Below are 15,399 nucleotides of genomic sequence, written 5' to 3' on the forward strand. Positions count from 1 at the left end.
GTAGATATGTGTATCCTGTAATGAATGACTAGTCCAGCATGCGAGCTATCGCATTCAGATTTCCTCCGTTTTTAATTGGTACAGTGTGAATGTACTTGTGTTTTGGTGCGGCCGCCAGGAGGTAAGAAACCAGACTTCGTCGTTTATAGGTACGGAGCTTCTCCGTATTCTTTTTTTCTTTCTTTTTGGTTTCCATAAAATTGGGCATTTAGCTGAGTACCAAGTCCACCTGAGGCAGGCACACAGTGGGTCAGGCTGAAAATCCAACCGTTGAACAGGACAAAAGGGTCCACCCTGGCTAGGCAAGATTTCCCTCACCAATGAAATCCCACATCCTGGGAAATTAATACCATCACGGGATCCAGTCGTGAAAACACCGATGACACCGTGTTACCCCTTACTGAAAAAATGGTACGACGTTTCCCCCGTATACCTTGACAGCGTCGTGTTCTTTAGACTTCAAGGGAGGATATGAGGGATATTCGATTGTCAGACGAAACAAGTTCAAAACATAAGACATGACAGCGACCGATTTCAAGTCAAGTCTCAGCCTCCGGCATCGGGACAGCAAGGGGTTCTGCCTTTTTAATTTGATTATCACTCATCACGTAGATTGGTCGATAAGGACCGATACCAAGACGGAGCGGAGCCAGATTAATATTACGATGAACTGGCGATTGGGGTGATCAATAGTTCTTTGCCGTTGGACTTTTAAGGCTGTTTCTTGATTCTCACGGAGTACTCCGCTCCCGAGGGCATTAAGACGATCTGGCAGATACGTCTTTATACAACCTACCTGTTTGGATGTGTCATCACTTGAGCGGTCAAATTCTGGAAACATTGAATAGTGGTTAGGGCTACTCCGTACCTTACGTGGGACAAAATACAGCGCCCTTTCCTGCGAAGGGTATTTTACTCCGAGGGGTCCGTAGATTTCACGATCGTCTCAGACGGTTTTGATTTTGATTCTGAATTATGGAACTGAATTGACCTTGCCTTTTTGGACTGCTATACGGATCCATTCTATTATATCTATACTTTATATGTACATATTCCGTATGCAGAGCAAGGAAGTAATCCTTTATCCGGCGGGTTCCGCCACCCATGTGGACATTGGACAATGACATGAGAGGTTTGCTCTCTCCCCGCCCCACACAAAAAAGAAAAGTGCAATATGACAATTGCAACACTACCATTATCAATGGAGAAATGAAAGGGATCTCACCTCCAATTATATTCTCATTCGGCGACAACACGTTCAATTAAATCGGACACCGACCATAATATAACCAATAAAATAAATTAAAACAAGCTTCCAATCCCTCCTCTCATCTCCAATGTGAAATCACGAACCATACGAAATGAAAAATATATATATAGTCCAAAACAGGGACTGAATTCAGCACCCCCTAAGAAAAAAATATGGAAACTAAAAAGTAAACATAACCCAGCGAAGGAGAAAAGAGGAGTGGAGAAGATCAAGCTTTGGGTCTCGAATGGGCTCTGAATATACTTCAATAGTGTCCTGGTTGACTTACTCCTTTCAATCTAGACCTTCGGATGAAAATTTTATCACCGTAGCGGGGATGTTTCCCCGGAACCGAGGTCTGATCAGCCTATTTTAGGATGTGAGGCTAAAGTAAAGGGTGGCTTTGGTTTTGTGACTAATTGAAAAAAAAAAAAAAAAAAAAAAAAAAAAAAAAAAAAAAACTGAAAAAAGTAAAATGGGAAAAAGAAAGGGTGGCATTCAGCCTTGACATGCATTTTTTGGGGCAGTCTGGAAAGGGGAGTGTTAGTGGTATTATTGGGTAGCGAGTTTCTGATATCAGTATGCATGGATGTACTTTCATCCAGCCAGTTATTCTGGACTGGTCTGGTCTGACTATTTGTATTGCCGTGCATCCGACAACGTATTGGATGCATGATTACACGAACCTGGGTGTCATTTCCAATCGGCCTAATAGCTCAGTGACCCTATTTGTAAGGTCTTCAATACACTTGAACTTCTCCTTGTGCTCTGTAGTGAGACGAGTTCTCACGCTTTCAGGGCGTAATAATGACATTCTTGGCCTTCTGCGGCCTACCTAAGGTTCAGGCGCTCGCGACACAAACCGCAGCTCCTCCAAGCTCTACGATTGGTCCGCGCCCTGCAAAGGCATAGCGGATCCGAGAGCTTGGAGCTACTACTGCCGTGAATCATGCCTCGAGTAAGCGCAACAAGAGGCAAGGTAATAACCAGCAGGCCAAGACTGCAAGAGACTCGTTCAGTCGATACTACTTTGTACCCGGCTAGGATATCGCCATTGGAATCGCCCAGTTCCACCTTGACGTACGCGTTCTCACGCTTGGGACTCAGGGGTCGGGCGCTCGTATAGTGGGAAGGGACGAACGGCCATTCCAGGCGTCTTTGCTGGGCGTGTGCATTGACAGCCAATGCACGCGTATTCAAGAGAGCCCCTTTTAACACCTCATGCGTCATCCACTCGGATTCGTGGTATATTCACATGGTCAAACTTATGGCATTCTCAACCCGTTTGCCGTATAGAATGATTGAGATATTAGTCTCTTTGGAGATGAGCCTGTTCGTGATGTGGTTACAACCACGCAGCGCAGCCTCAAAGCTTACTCTTTTGCTGAGAGGCAATTCCTTGTGAGGAGGTTATGACTGAATCTCACGTTTCTCCTGCGATATATATGTCATGCGACGCCTCGATGCCGTCACCTTTGTATGCGGTCACTTGGGTGTATGGTGATCATGGGTAGGCTTTCGAGACGGGATGCTGGTGATCCTGCGGTGCTATGGTCGGAAGTAATTCTGCACTTTCGACTTGCTCTTGGAGCGTTTTGATATGTTGGAGCCCATGTTAAAAAGACAGATCGCCGAAGCCGTATTGGAATTGATGATATGGTAGGATGGGCTGGGACGAGATGTTGATAAAATTGCTATTCAAACATATAGAAGTTAAGAAATCTAGGTTAGTTGGTTGCCTCAATACTCCAAGCTCACTGTTATCTATTACTGAGATGTATCACGCATCTTATGTGGTCCTCTTCTGAAGGTGCATAAGATGTAGAGTTGATAAGCATCTTGATCCGCTATCTGGACACATTAGAGTTCATTTTGAGTGGAATGTCTCAAAGCACGGCCTTCTCCTGATATACCATCCAATTACTTAATCTACATGTATCTTGATGTTTGATCGAGATCTCTTGATATGCGGGGCTCGAACTAACCGGACTGGGCAAGTTAAATGAGAGCACTGCATTTCTCTTGGCATGTCGACCTTGATTCCACCAACAACTCGGTCTAGATACTTATAGTAGCACCGTGACCGTTGAATAATCATCAAGATATGCAGAAAGGTGATGTCATCTAGCAGATATTTCCGCAGGCAAGTCATCTCCCACTCGCTGCGGCTTACACCCGTACGAGAACTTCGGACATCCATCTAACAATTGAACCAGGATTGGCTCGAGTGATCGATGGCGAAATCAGACTTACCCCGCCTTTTCGATAAGGTCTCCCTTGCTGAATATTAGAACTTCTAGTAGCTTTTACCTGTCTTTCATATTTTGCGATCAATACTACTCAATCAAAGCGTGCGGGCCCATTCCAATATGCCCCGTCAGAAGCGTCGGTATGTTCCTAAAACCAAAGGTGCGCATAAAGTTGAACACGATTAGCCAGATACTTGGCGTTGTCTGACCGGACAGTTACACAGGATGCTACGAATGCTCCCAGCGTCGTATTCATTGCGACCGGGCACAGCCACGCTGTGGTAAGTGTATGTCCAGAGGCATACCATGCAGCGGGCTCGGAGTTCGCTACCGGTTCCGGGATGGGGCTACGAAAGGAAAGATTGTTTGGCAACAGGAAAAGTCACCTCATTGTGGGTATGCTTCTCCTTTCAAAATTATATTTCCTAGTATGATTAGGCTAATCAGGGTTGCAGCGCACGGTCAGATGATCTTCCGCAGCGTCAAGTCTTACCGTTCCTTGTCAGTGGCTGTTATTTCGAAGAGCAATGCGAATGGACTAACAATGTCACAAATAACCCCGCAGAGCTGAATGCACCACAGAGACTTGGCTCTCATTCACCAGAGACATCCACTGGTAGCCATGGGGCGATGACCACCCTTACTCTAAGCGTCGATCTAGTGGATCCCAGCAATGAGTTTCTATTGACATACTGTAAGCTTTATCCGCGGGCTACTAAAGTACACAGACAATAATAACTTTTCAAGTTTCCCACAACATTGCCCCTCAGATGGTGATCATGGATGACAGGTACAATGGATGGCGATACATGGTTCTGCCTTTTGCGTTATCCGACCAAATGGTCATGAACGCTGTGTTGGCTGTATCAGCCTTTCATCTCTCTCACAAGTCCGAAGGTAGATTCCTTGTCAAACCAGACAAGCTCTATGCGCAGGCCATTTTAGGGCTACAGAAGAGGAGCTCCCTGGATGAGTACGATATGCTCACCCGACAGTCCATATTCGTTGCGGTCCTCACACTCTTAGTAGGGGTCATGGTCAATGGGTGCTCAGATTTTCCCATCCTGTTTCACATGTTACAATCCGCTCTCGATGCGGTCGGGGGTGAAGGTGGGCTTGGAAATGGTGAGATAGCCGAATTTTTGCTGCGGCAGATACGCAAGTAAGTTTTCTAGACTCCCATTGATTGTAAAACCCCATCGTTAAGTTTTCCAGAATGCGTGTCTATGCTGCACCACTGCTGGGCGAGGAGGACGGTGTACGGAGTATCATGTCTTATGCCCAAGAGAGCTTCGACTGTCTGCACTATAATGGCGGCCTCCACCCCGACCACGCGCTCACCTTCTATCTGATTGCGGATCTTCGACAACAGGCGTATGACATATATCTACAACGCGCGCTGATGGGACCTAGTGGTACACTAGATGCTGACAAGATAGAGACCTTCAAGAGAATGTTGGACTCATTTCCTGAGGGATCATTAGGCGAACATGCCCTTGTGTGGCCCACATTCATCGCCGCATCAGAGAGCCGGAAGGGTGAGCATCGGCTTTTCTTCAAACGGTTCCTAGAAAAGCAGTATCGCTGTAATGGGTTCCTCAATTTACTGAAAGCCCTAAATCTTCTCGAGAAAATATGGGCACGAGACAGTCATACGAATTGGCCCGCACTTCTTCCAGAACCACGGGTATTCATTATGTAGCAATATATTCTAGACAAACAGCGTTCATTCAGAATCTTAGCAATTACACAACCTCAACGATCGATCAATGGATGTATACAAACAGTATCGCAAAGCAGTCTTTGGATTGCTAATCAAGGGCAATTGCCCGGTATTAATTGAGAATTTGGAACATTGAGAGACACCACACCTTCTTGGCTACAATGGGTTTGGCCATCTTCGAGCAGGGAACGTCCCAACTACCACGCAGCATCTCCACGACTGCAGTGGGTAGACTATTAAAAATAACTGTAATTAGATCTTATGAACCGAGTATGGGGTGCTCCCTTGGCATTCGTTTTCACCCTCTCACTTCCACCATGCTTCTGTCCACTCTATATAATTTAGAGCCTCTTAGTTTCATTGCGACCCGTCCACCAGGGATGGCAAGCAACGGCGATATCGTTTCTTTCCCACTAAGCTGTGCTCAAGCTGACAGGCTCTCCAAGGCTCTCCAAGGCTCTCCTCAGCCCACGCTAACTACAAGAGGAAACAAATATGAGAGCAAGGCCTTTGCTCATCTTGATTGGAGACTTCAATGACCGTGTGGGTGCCACAAGGCCATATGATGGGATCAATTAGCGGGCTGGAACGGAGGATGGATGTATGTGTCACTTCTCTCACATTCCAAAAATATAGGCCCGCTTCCATCCATGTAGCTCTCCCGGAGTGAGGGTCTTTATAATGCTAGGGACTACGGGCAGAGAAAAGTACTTAGCCTGGGGAGTTCACGCGCCACTATATGAGACCCAGGAACTGAAAAAGAAAACATCTTAGTCCCCTCCATATGAAGAGGTGAAACTTTTGCTCGGGAAATGTTTGCGAAAAGAGGTAATGAGGACCCTGTCAGGCACCTTGAGCGCGATATGCCATCTGGTACGCCTACCTTCATTCTATGAGTTAATCACCATGTTCTCCCCTTATCATCATGATTTGGTTGTCAGCGCAGGAAAGGCCCGACGCTGAGCTGGACACGATTTCCAAAACAGTGATCGAAAGAAGTACACGGGATACGATGTTGAAGAAGTGACAATTTCGGGAACGGAGTTGAAGCTGTACTTTAGCGTATGTGGGGTTCAGCACCCCAAGAAAATTAAGAAGCTCTTCTACTGCCGTGAATAATGTGTTCACTTTTCGTACTCAAGACCACCCCTTCGGTCTACTGTACCCCATCATATCTCACATCTGAACGCAGCTGAACATGGCTGCCACTATCCTTCCAGCTGTGGCTCCGAGTCTTGAGCAGAACAACTCCATGGCCCCTCGAAAAGCCCTCCCACAATTTCTCATTGAAGGTACTCAGATCTCGGACCGGATACCTTCTGACGCAGAAAATCTGTCAATTTCGAGTTTCCTAGGAAAATAGTCACAATGAAGGACATCAGTATGGAAGCCGCGGGTATCATGTCCACAGCCATCTCCGACCCTTTCCCACTTTTCACTGAAGAGGCAATCAGGCAGATGAGGGCTGAGGTATTCAGCCGCAAAATGCTGGAGAAGCATCAGGTTGGTTTAGATATGGCAACTAATATGATTCGAGGATACTGCCCTGAGTAAGATGTTCTATCGCCTCTCTTCTCTTTGCCGAAAAGCCACTCTACTGACGAACGACTAGAAACACTTCTTTCGTGTATGATGCTTGGGATAGCCCCGTAGTTTTGGGAGTACTCTCCAAGGTAGCCGGAATCCACCTGGTTCCTGCCATGGATGTAGACGTTGGACATGTCAATATCCTGGTTCAGGATGACGCTTCCAAATGGCAGTGCACCTGAAAATAACCCTGACGAGAAGCTCGCTTTTGACTGGTATTCTGACAACTACACGTTTGTCTGTGTCACCATGCTGCTAGGTTGTGCTGGGATGGTCGGCAGCGAGACAGCTATCCGCACAGGCACCGGTGAAGTTTTGAAATTCCGTGGGCTCGCCATGGTAAGTTTTACCCCTTCTGGCTGTGCATGATCACTCCAGCTTAACCGTGGTCCAGGGCACGGCTATCATCATGCAGGGGCGGTATATCGAACATCAAGCCCTCAAGGCCTTTGGCGGTCGAGAACGTACCAGCATGGGCACAGTATTGAGGCCAAAATCGCCGTTTGTTTACGACGACGAAACTACCATAAAACCTCTATTACCCTCCACCCATAAGAACACGCTCTACTATCAGTACGCAGAGTATCGGCTGGAGAACCTGGAGGAGCGAGTACGTCGCCAGTTGAAGGTGATCCGGCAGCAGAAGAAGACACATCGTGACTTTGATATTGCTGCGACACGGGAGTTTCTTCTAGAACGAAAGAGCGTATATTGATGCGATGTTAGGGGAACTGGCGGAGGGTTCGTAGTGATGTGTTTTGCAGTGTATACAATAGATTACGCCCGTTATAATAGAGATCGGTTACTGTGTACACGTAATGTGACTAACAGTTCACTGTTCCAAATAACAAGTCTATCCCAGTTTAACGGGGTATGTAGACTTTGGCTCCTATATCCAATCCCCTCATATCATTATGTGAGTCTCATGAAGCGTACTCTTGACTTACACCTCGCCCTCTCACCATCCCCAGCAACCTCCAACCACCCTCCCTCTTCCCTCCCTATATCCTTTCTACACAACCGCATACCCCGTCCCCACAAAATGCAAACTCCCTATGAGCCTCCCATAAACCCCCGGACATCCCACCAAATACCCCAACCGCAGACTAGGCACCAAAGCCCCCAACACAAAGATCGCAATAGGCCTGCACACCTCCTCCTAAACCCCCACCCCAAAATCCCGGCGAGCTGAACTAGGGTTAGGGAACCTCCGGCGTAACTCATAAAGAAGTCGTTGAAGTCTAGAGCGCCGGAAGATAGCTTTGTTGTGCGTTCCGAGACGACGGGTGGATTGGGTTGTGTTTCAGAGAGAGTGGAGAGATACTGAATCCTTTGTACACTGTGCTTGGGATTGGGAGGATGCATTTTCTGGCGTGGGAAGTGTGGCCTGTTGATGTTGTTACGGTTATGTGGGATTTGTGGTCTGATTGAGAAGATGGGGGAGAAAGGGTGGATGTTGGCTGGCCTGACTAGGCAGCGAGACCGTGGGTAATGGATTAGGTGCCTGGGTTGGTTTCTGCGAGACTGTTTCTTCTTTCTTTCCTAAGTTGGGTGATGCGATGGGGAACGGGGGGGATGTTACCGTCTAGGAAGCGGAGATAGTTGCCTCCTGTTCCCTCGTCGGCTTGGACGGCTAAGAGACCTGTGTTGCGACGATAGTATTCCATGAAGAAGGCGGCTGATTCCTGCGTTGACTCGAGACCGTGCATTACTTTCACCTAGAGATTGACTATCTCTAGGGTCTTGGGGAGGGAGCTGAGATTGCGGATCTATTGGTCCAGAGTCATGCTCGGTAGACTAGATTTTAGGGTCTCGCTTTGGATATAATCGCGCACGTACTCAAGGTTCTTCGTCTCTTGGGTGAGAACTGTGTTGTATGTTAGCGTCAGCTAGAGGTATGAAAAAGAGAGAACGGAAAGCGAGGGGGATGTATACCTGTCCTAGATCAAATAAAAGCCTTGAGAAGCCCTAGCTACACATAAAAATCGACCGTTGCGCATACGTAGATACGTGTGTACATGCCGAAGTGAGATCTCACTCAACCTTCCCTTTCTGGATATAAACCTAACGCAAGAGATGCCCTCCATCACGATAAATCCTCCACGAAGAGTATATTTTCAGCTAGGCAGATCAATAGTTTCCTTATCCGGTGTGGGGTTCAACCCATAAATCCAGTATCATGAAGTGGCAGTTGCCGTAGCACAACTATGACCGTAACTTGAGATACTATCTGCAACGCCTGTGGCCACCTCCAGGCACCATTTTCACGAGGCGTCAGGTTCCTGGGACGAGTTCTTGGGCACTATTCCCGGTTGGCTTTTCGATGGAAAGTGGATTTTCGCGATTGTTGCGAATTCAGGCTGAACTTGGTCTTATATTGGTTCCTGTTGAGGACGCCATGCTGATGTGAATGAAGTGAACCGTGGCTCAGATTTGAGGAATATGATTCTAGAACTTGGTCAGCTGGTGTCTGCGTCCCATGGCTGGAAGGAATGAAGGGAAGTCGATCATGCTATTGGTAGTCCTGGACAAGGGATCTAGTTTACGAAGTGAGAAAAGCTGATCCTCTCAATTGATAAATGGAGATTGGTTGTGCTGTTCTTCTATACTATCTATATGTCTTCCCACTCGAATATCTTAGATTTCATTACTACATACGCATATACAGCCAAGTCTCATAACCCTAAGGCAACTCCATCTTCCCCTTACCATCGACATCACCACCACCACCACCACCAGAAGGCGAAAACGTCGACTTCAAACAAACATTCCCAGCAAACTTCTCCGCCACAAGCACCGTAACAACCGACGCCTACAACATCAATATCAGCATTAACATCAACGCATGAAACACCAAACCAAGCACAGTACCTACCAGAGCAAGATCCATCCCCTCGGCAATCTCAACCACTCTCTCCGGCTTCCTAGTCGAAGAAGCCCTAAGCAAATCCACCACCCTTATCGTCATAACCAGTACACCATCGCGATAAACATTTGTCCTCCTCTTCCAAGTATCCTGCCCACGCACTTCAAGAACAACCTCCTCCCCACCCATCGCATTCCGAAAATACACGTCGACCTTATCCTTCGTCCAGCTCCACCGCGGTGCTAACGTGATAATAGGATCTGAACTACTAATACTACCAGGTAACTGGACAAACCAGGTCCCACCGGCTCCTTTCCGGTGGAGCTCGAAGAGGGGTAGTCCTGAGGCATCGCAGAAGTCGCGGCGTTGGCGCCATGATAGGGCGTGGCCGTTGACTGAGAAGAGTTTTGTAGCATGAGTGTTTGTGCGGTCGGGCGTGTAGGAGACGGTAAAGTCGCCTTGGGAGATACTGTAGGTGTGATGTTTGACCTGTAGCGTGGTAGGGCTTGTTGCGATGTGGTCAGGGCGGATGGCGATTGGATGTTTGAGGGGGGGTAGATTGGATGCCATGTTGGTGGTGGAATTGGAATTGGAATTAGAATTGGAGGGTGTGATGGGACTAGGGTAAATAAGTGAGGAAAATGGGAGAGGGAGAGGGATAATTTCCTGGTGGGCTGTGTTGTTTTTATAATGTTAGCATTGAATTGAGTTCAATTATTCTACCTGTTGTTCTATCGGGCTCGTTTCATGTTGCCCGATGTACTCCGCCTTGCTTAGTTTGGCCGCGGAATATGGCCTGGTTTGACAAGCTTTATACAGCGAGAGCTTCGCTGAGGATAGATCTAGGCTGTTTGTTGTAGGTTATGGGCATTTTAGAAGCCCACAAATGGTTGTAAATTGTTTTCGAAGACCAACCGTAGGGCTGAGAGGCAGGATACCAATACTAATGCCAAGACATTGTATCTTACCATAAGGCATAGAACTATGAGGGAGTGGAGATTACTAGTGTTCTGGAGTGGAGACAACATCATGATCTCCTCGCTTGGTATCTAAGCATTAGGGATACGAGAAGATGACAATATACGATAGAGTACCTTTCCCTATGAGACCTAGGACGTTCCGAATGAAATGATCGATGAGATGGGAAGTGCCCTAAACCTGGATATTCAAGGTCTGCTTGAATCTCGCACTCAAATGCCGAGATTGGAGTGAGACGATAACGAGGTTCTTGATTTATATACTACTGAATCTTTGCCTACTGTGAAGAGATTGTTGGCATAGTGCATGGCTATGTGCCTAGAATTTAACAGACTGGCACTATGTTAAGGGAAATCTCGGGTTTGATACATACAAGGGTTGCTGTTTTACATGCCGATGATAGTCCGAGAGTGAGATTCTTGACTAGACGGATCATCTCGGGGGGCACTATGTGATGCTTTTCAACATGGACAGTAAGTTGGTTGCTGTTGTCTTGAAGAATCCTGGTGTCCGAAAGTCTATTATCGGGTGAAGTTGAAGCTGCACATGGGGATGGATGGACAGTAAGGAAGTGTGGGGGGGAAATGTATTTCTTATTTTGGGGGGAGGTGCGGTTATTGTCAGTATCTGATAAGGTAGAAACATATAAATAGTCCTACAAATACATGCGGAATATGCGACAACCAAAGCAGTTGATCGATAGAATCTAAGCATCGCATTGAGTCCCTTTATGTCATGTTGCGAGTCTAAAAGCCCTAGCATGGACGAGAAGGTAAAGAATAGAACTGTCAGTGTCGAAAATACTATGTATATTAGACCGAAAGGCTGTCTAAAAGTGATATAACGCTAATAATATCAGGATGTCATGGCAAACGAAAGGGGGAATCATTAGGCAAACAGAAACACCATCATGCGGTCCACTGGGGACAGACTCTCTTGATAAACTTCATGAACTTCCAGAACCCGACCGCATGTTCAACATTGCCATATGGATCGACCACTCGTTCTGGGAAGGCAATTCCTGCCCCATGTAAACCCGGGACGACACGGCCGGCCGCATCTTGGAAGCCACCAGACTCCGAGTCAAACTGGGGATCGAGGGCATGGCCATTCACTGACAGTTCCGGGAGTGGGTCCCGAGTGAATCCTACAGCTTGCACCACGTGGGAGCACGACGGCAGATGCCGTTCATACTGCGTCGCTTCCTGGCCGTTTCCGCAGTCCACCTTGGTGATGAACCGGCCGGCCTCCGACTGAGGGAGTTTGTCTTCCTCTAGTTGCTGCCGGGCAAAGTCGGCGGCGAGACCCTTCAAACCAGTGTTGTCCCGCAGAATCCAGCCGTCCATGTACTCCGCATACCGCAGGGAGTGTCGGGTGAACCACTTGATGCGGAGCTGGGGGTGGGTACTGCGGGCCAGATCTACCAAGTTAAGGAGCGCCAGGATGGCACTGTGGGAAGCCCCCACGACAGCCACAGTTTGCGGCTCATCGCGGGGAAGATACGAGACGAGGTCACTAGGTTTGAGCACTACATCTAGGTCCAGCCTCTCGATGTGCTGTCCACACGCAGGGATCGGTACCTGCGTTGGCGATGATCCTGTACACAAGATGAGTCTGGGAGTTATGACCTCAACTTCGTCAAGGTGATCTGCAGGTTGGATCCGAACGGTCCAAGACGAGGTCTATGGGAGACAAGGGCAAAGATTAGCTACACAGGGCACGAAATCTCCCGGAACGGCCCCATTTACGGGAACTGTACTGACATTCTCTACCAGATTGGCAGCAGTGACTTGCCCCCGGCACGCATACACCTGGTCCATCTTGACGATACCCTCTGTCAACGCACGGACCACGTCTGCCGCATGATGCAGATGACAGGTCTTTTCCTGGTCCAGTTTGGCCATCGTCGAGAATGGACTGGGGGTACGGGTGCTGTTGATTACGGAGCGAAAGGGCTGAACTGCTGTGGCATACGCTTGGAACAGAGCGACTTTGGTGTTACTATATCGGCGCCAAGGAAGGTCAGTCGAGCGCTCCTTATCCGACGCCTTAGTGTGCCAAGCCTCACCTAGGGACTTCGCGGTATTTTCGGTTCACACGGCCAGCCTGGAACAATGGATCAATCCAGGCGATTGTCCCCCCAAGTTGCTTTTCCAGGAGATTTCCCATCACGGCCAGGCCAGCAGGGCCGGCTCCCACAACGACAGCCGCGCATTTCTGTGGCGGATTCATTTCCGACGTTCGTCCAAATCGTTCGTTTTGAGTAGGAAATTTAAGTGATGACAGCGTGGAACAAGTGTGTCGTGGCACAGATTTAGCGTGCGAGCTAAAATAAAGGTGGTAGAGATATGAATGGTGGGAGGAAAATCGCTGGGAGAACGCCGAAATTTATGGGAAAGAATCCCTAGGGGTAGAATGTATGGAAGACCGGTGTAATTCTCGGCAAAACAAGCTAATGAGCGTCGTCATTGTGCTTGTGTCGGTTAGGAGGGGAAAGGCACATGGAGAATTCAGGCCAGAGCGAATGACAGCAGTCGGAATTCGCCCTTGGTGTCAGGCACCTTTGGGGTTGTTGGCGCGGGAAGTCGGCTTCATGGCCGAGAGGGTAACCCTCTCGGGCGAGATGTACACTTTCCATTCTCAGTCAATGGCGCCCCCCCCCCGTGTGATATCTCGTAACGAGTAGTCCGAGGTAGTAGTAGGGCCTGTTTATCTTGACCCAAACTAGCCAATTGTTGCGCCAACTGATGCATCAGCCCCACTTGCAGGCGAATCCTTGAGGGTTTGAACTTTGTCACATGGTCAGGTCTTGGCTCCTTGTTGGCGAAACAAAGACGGACGAAGAGGTGAGGGTTGAAGAGGTGTTGAAGGGCCAGTTGAACATGTTCTCAGGATGTTCCTTCCTGTCGCAAGAAGAAGAGCACCTCACAGGGCACCTTGTCTCTTGATGGAGGAATCGGGGCCCTTATATTCGGATGGTTTAGTGGACCGTAGTGGCCTTGGCGAAATTGCGTGATTTCTGGGAGAATGAGGTTATCAGCTGGCGGCCTGATTTGAATGGCTGTCCACCCTATGCCTGAATGGGAAACATCATTTGAGCAGGGTTCCAGGCTGTCACGCGGAGCCTTCAAGAACTCAAGTATGGAATTATATACCAAATAAATTTAATGAGAATAACATGCTTGATACTCCTCAGAAGTCATAGTAATCCCATCCTCCAATTACTATTTCCAACCGTATCTCGAAGGTCCTGCCTTCATATCTATCTACACGAGTTTCTCTCCGCCCATATCACGTACGTATGTACGTATATGTGTACCTTGGCATAGTGACTGATCTATGGGAGGAATTATTAAAGGGTACCATGAAAGGTATCTTCAACCACTCTACACGGCCCAGAATACTCGCACTGATAGCCGTTCCACATGATTCGACCAACCTCCAAACCGTGCTCGGCCCAAGACAGAGATCACATCTCCCACCTGCAAGGTGCGGACTTGGGTCCCATCTAGCGTGTCTTTTCCCCGACCTTGATTATGCTGGATTTCCTCCGCTTCCGCCGAATCAGCCCTAATGTTGTCGAGATGATGCCAGGTGATCTCGTAATGCTGAGTTCCGCTCACCGCGGCTCGGTTAGACTGTAGTTTGCTGGATTTGGGTAATAAGAGGGGATGACCTTGCCCAAACCGAATCCCGTTCGCATCGGGTTCCGGGATGGGTGCATCGGTAGATGTTGCCAAATTCGCGGAGCGGATAACTTCGGCGTCAAACCATGTATATGACCCGTCAAATGTACCGTGCCCGCTGCTAGCAAAGCCCTGGTCATGCGAAGAGATGGAGAAGACAATCTTACGACATGGGTGAATAGTCCGGTGAGGGAGTACTTTTGGCGAGTCACTTCCCAAGGTCTACTTGATGTCAGCGACAAAGGGCTCCGGAGAGGGGTACGTCAAGTCGGGAAGCTTGGAGAGTACACAGTATACCTTTTCATCATAGCACAGCGGGGCTGTCCTGACTAACACCTGATCTTTGTCCTGGCGGATAATCCTCTTTTCGCCCAATGTAGCTTCAGTAGAGGGCCAATATTCTGCCGCATCTATGATGAGATCCACGATCTCCGCAGGTAGCCCCTCCGGGATTATCTTCCATCGCAGCAGATAGCGGACCTTGAGCACATCGTAGATATCGGGGTAAAACCCCTCGGAGTCAGTCGGTCTCTGAGCGTCGTCGCCGGTGCTATTTTGGTTGCCCATGTCGGATGGGAACTCGGGTTCGTTGTTGGTAGAATCCGACTGTCTGCGTCTAGGTGCACCGAATCGTGGAACCATAGGAAGCATCATCTAGAAGAGAAGTGGGTCTAGACCTCGTATCGGGAATGGTCGATGGCAACAATTAGATATATATTGGAAAGAAGGTCGGATTTGAAGTAACCGGGAAAGAACGTTATAAATAAATATTGTCTCGCTATCAGAGAAAACGAGCGGACGGCTGGTTTGATCAATTCACACGAGGCAAAGCTCCACCTTTCAGGCACCGAGCTGAATGAGCCTTCGATGAAGTCAACCCGGCGATCAGGGCACAACGACGAAGAATGGTCAATTACCAGTTCAATAGGTCAACTCTTGCGTATGTATGCACCTAATGTGGCCTCGTGTATTTGCTTTCTCCCTCATCCGATTTTCTCCCTCTATGATTGCTGGTAAGAGAGGGAATGTATTCACTCACACCCCGCGTTGGGTGGGGAATT

The 15,399-nt window shown here is 48.3% G+C and overlaps 5 protein-coding genes across 5 annotated transcripts; 2 read left to right on the forward strand and 3 right to left on the reverse strand.

The window, feature by feature from the left end:
* The first annotated feature begins 3,145 nt into the window (after positions 1–3,145).
* Positions 3,146–5,213, forward strand: BDW43DRAFT_286421 (Zn(II)2Cys6 transcription factor). The gene is made up of 6 exons (XM_032043045.1): positions 3,146–3,392; positions 3,466–3,658; positions 3,723–3,894; positions 3,954–4,192; positions 4,246–4,660; positions 4,714–5,213. Exons 2-6 carry the CDS (start codon positions 3,619–3,621, stop codon positions 5,198–5,200), a joined length of 1,353 nt encoding a protein of 450 aa, XP_031897023.1. The 5' UTR covers positions 3,146–3,392; positions 3,466–3,618; the 3' UTR covers positions 5,201–5,213.
* Positions 5,214–6,589: 1,376 nt separating this feature from the next.
* BDW43DRAFT_314244 (uncharacterized protein) lies at positions 6,590–7,523 on the forward strand (the record flags this gene model as incomplete). The annotated part of the gene is made up of 4 exons (XM_032047759.1): positions 6,590–6,771; positions 6,834–6,954; positions 7,007–7,147; positions 7,203–7,523. 4 exons carry the CDS (start codon positions 6,590–6,592, stop codon positions 7,521–7,523), a joined length of 765 nt encoding a protein of 254 aa, XP_031897024.1.
* A 1,962-nt stretch (positions 7,524–9,485) lies between these two features.
* On the reverse strand, positions 9,486–10,350 carry BDW43DRAFT_286429 (tubby C-terminal-like domain-containing protein). Its single transcript, XM_032043046.1, has 2 exons — positions 9,684–10,350; positions 9,486–9,620 (listed from the first exon to the last, which is right to left on the reverse strand). The coding sequence occupies exons 1-2, from the start codon at positions 10,242–10,244 to the stop codon at positions 9,492–9,494; spliced, it is 690 nt and encodes a 229-aa protein (XP_031897025.1). The 5' UTR covers positions 10,245–10,350; the 3' UTR covers positions 9,486–9,491.
* An 881-nt stretch (positions 10,351–11,231) lies between these two features.
* Positions 11,232–12,977, reverse strand: BDW43DRAFT_169933 (uncharacterized protein). The gene is made up of 3 exons (XM_032038722.1): positions 12,721–12,977; positions 12,416–12,653; positions 11,232–12,334 (listed from the first exon to the last, which is right to left on the reverse strand). The coding sequence occupies exons 1-3, from the start codon at positions 12,882–12,884 to the stop codon at positions 11,561–11,563; spliced, it is 1,176 nt and encodes a 391-aa protein (XP_031897026.1). The 5' UTR covers positions 12,885–12,977; the 3' UTR covers positions 11,232–11,560.
* An 842-nt stretch (positions 12,978–13,819) lies between these two features.
* On the reverse strand, positions 13,820–14,980 carry BDW43DRAFT_321635 (uncharacterized protein; the record flags this gene model as incomplete). Its single annotated transcript, XM_032049371.1, has 2 exons — positions 13,820–14,560; positions 14,636–14,980. 2 exons carry the CDS (start codon positions 14,978–14,980, stop codon positions 14,039–14,041), a joined length of 867 nt encoding a protein of 288 aa, XP_031897027.1. The 3' UTR covers positions 13,820–14,038.
* Positions 14,981–15,399: the final 419 nt, after the last annotated feature.

Source organism: Aspergillus alliaceus (assembly GCF_009176365.1).
Source record: "Aspergillus alliaceus strain CBS 536.65 unplaced genomic scaffold BDW43scaffold_45, whole genome shotgun sequence".
NCBI lineage: Eukaryota > Fungi > Ascomycota > Eurotiomycetes > Eurotiales > Aspergillaceae > Aspergillus > Aspergillus alliaceus.

Bases quoted from the DNA above. Each gene is read 5' to 3' on its own strand.
- BDW43DRAFT_286421 (XM_032043045.1), top strand. From the start codon at position 3,619: ATGCCCCGTCAGAAGCGTCGGTATGTTCCTAAAACCAAAG. The intron at 3,659-3,722 runs GTGCGCATAAAG...ACAGTTACACAG, and splicing joins GTATGTTCCTAAAACCAAAG to GATGCTACGAATGCTCCCAG. The intron at 3,895-3,953 runs GTATGCTTCTCC...TCAGGGTTGCAG, and splicing joins GAAAAGTCACCTCATTGTGG to CGCACGGTCAGATGATCTTC.
- BDW43DRAFT_286429 (XM_032043046.1), bottom strand. From the start codon at position 10,244: ATGGCATCCAATCTACCCCCCCTCAAACATCCAATCGCCATCCGCCCT. The intron at 9,621-9,683 runs GTAGGTACTGTG...TTGATGTTGTAG, and splicing joins AGGGGATGGATCTTGCTCTG to GCGTCGGTTGTTACGGTGCT.
- BDW43DRAFT_169933 (XM_032038722.1), bottom strand. From the start codon at position 12,884: ATGAATCCGCCACAGAAATGCGCGGCTGTCGTTGTGGGAGCCGGCCCT. The intron at 12,654-12,720 runs GTGAGGCTTGGC...GCGCCGATATAG, and splicing joins AAATACCGCGAAGTCCCTAG to TAACACCAAAGTCGCTCTGT. The intron at 12,335-12,415 runs GTCAGTACAGTT...TGTCTCCCATAG, and splicing joins CTGCCAATCTGGTAGAGAAT to ACCTCGTCTTGGACCGTTCG.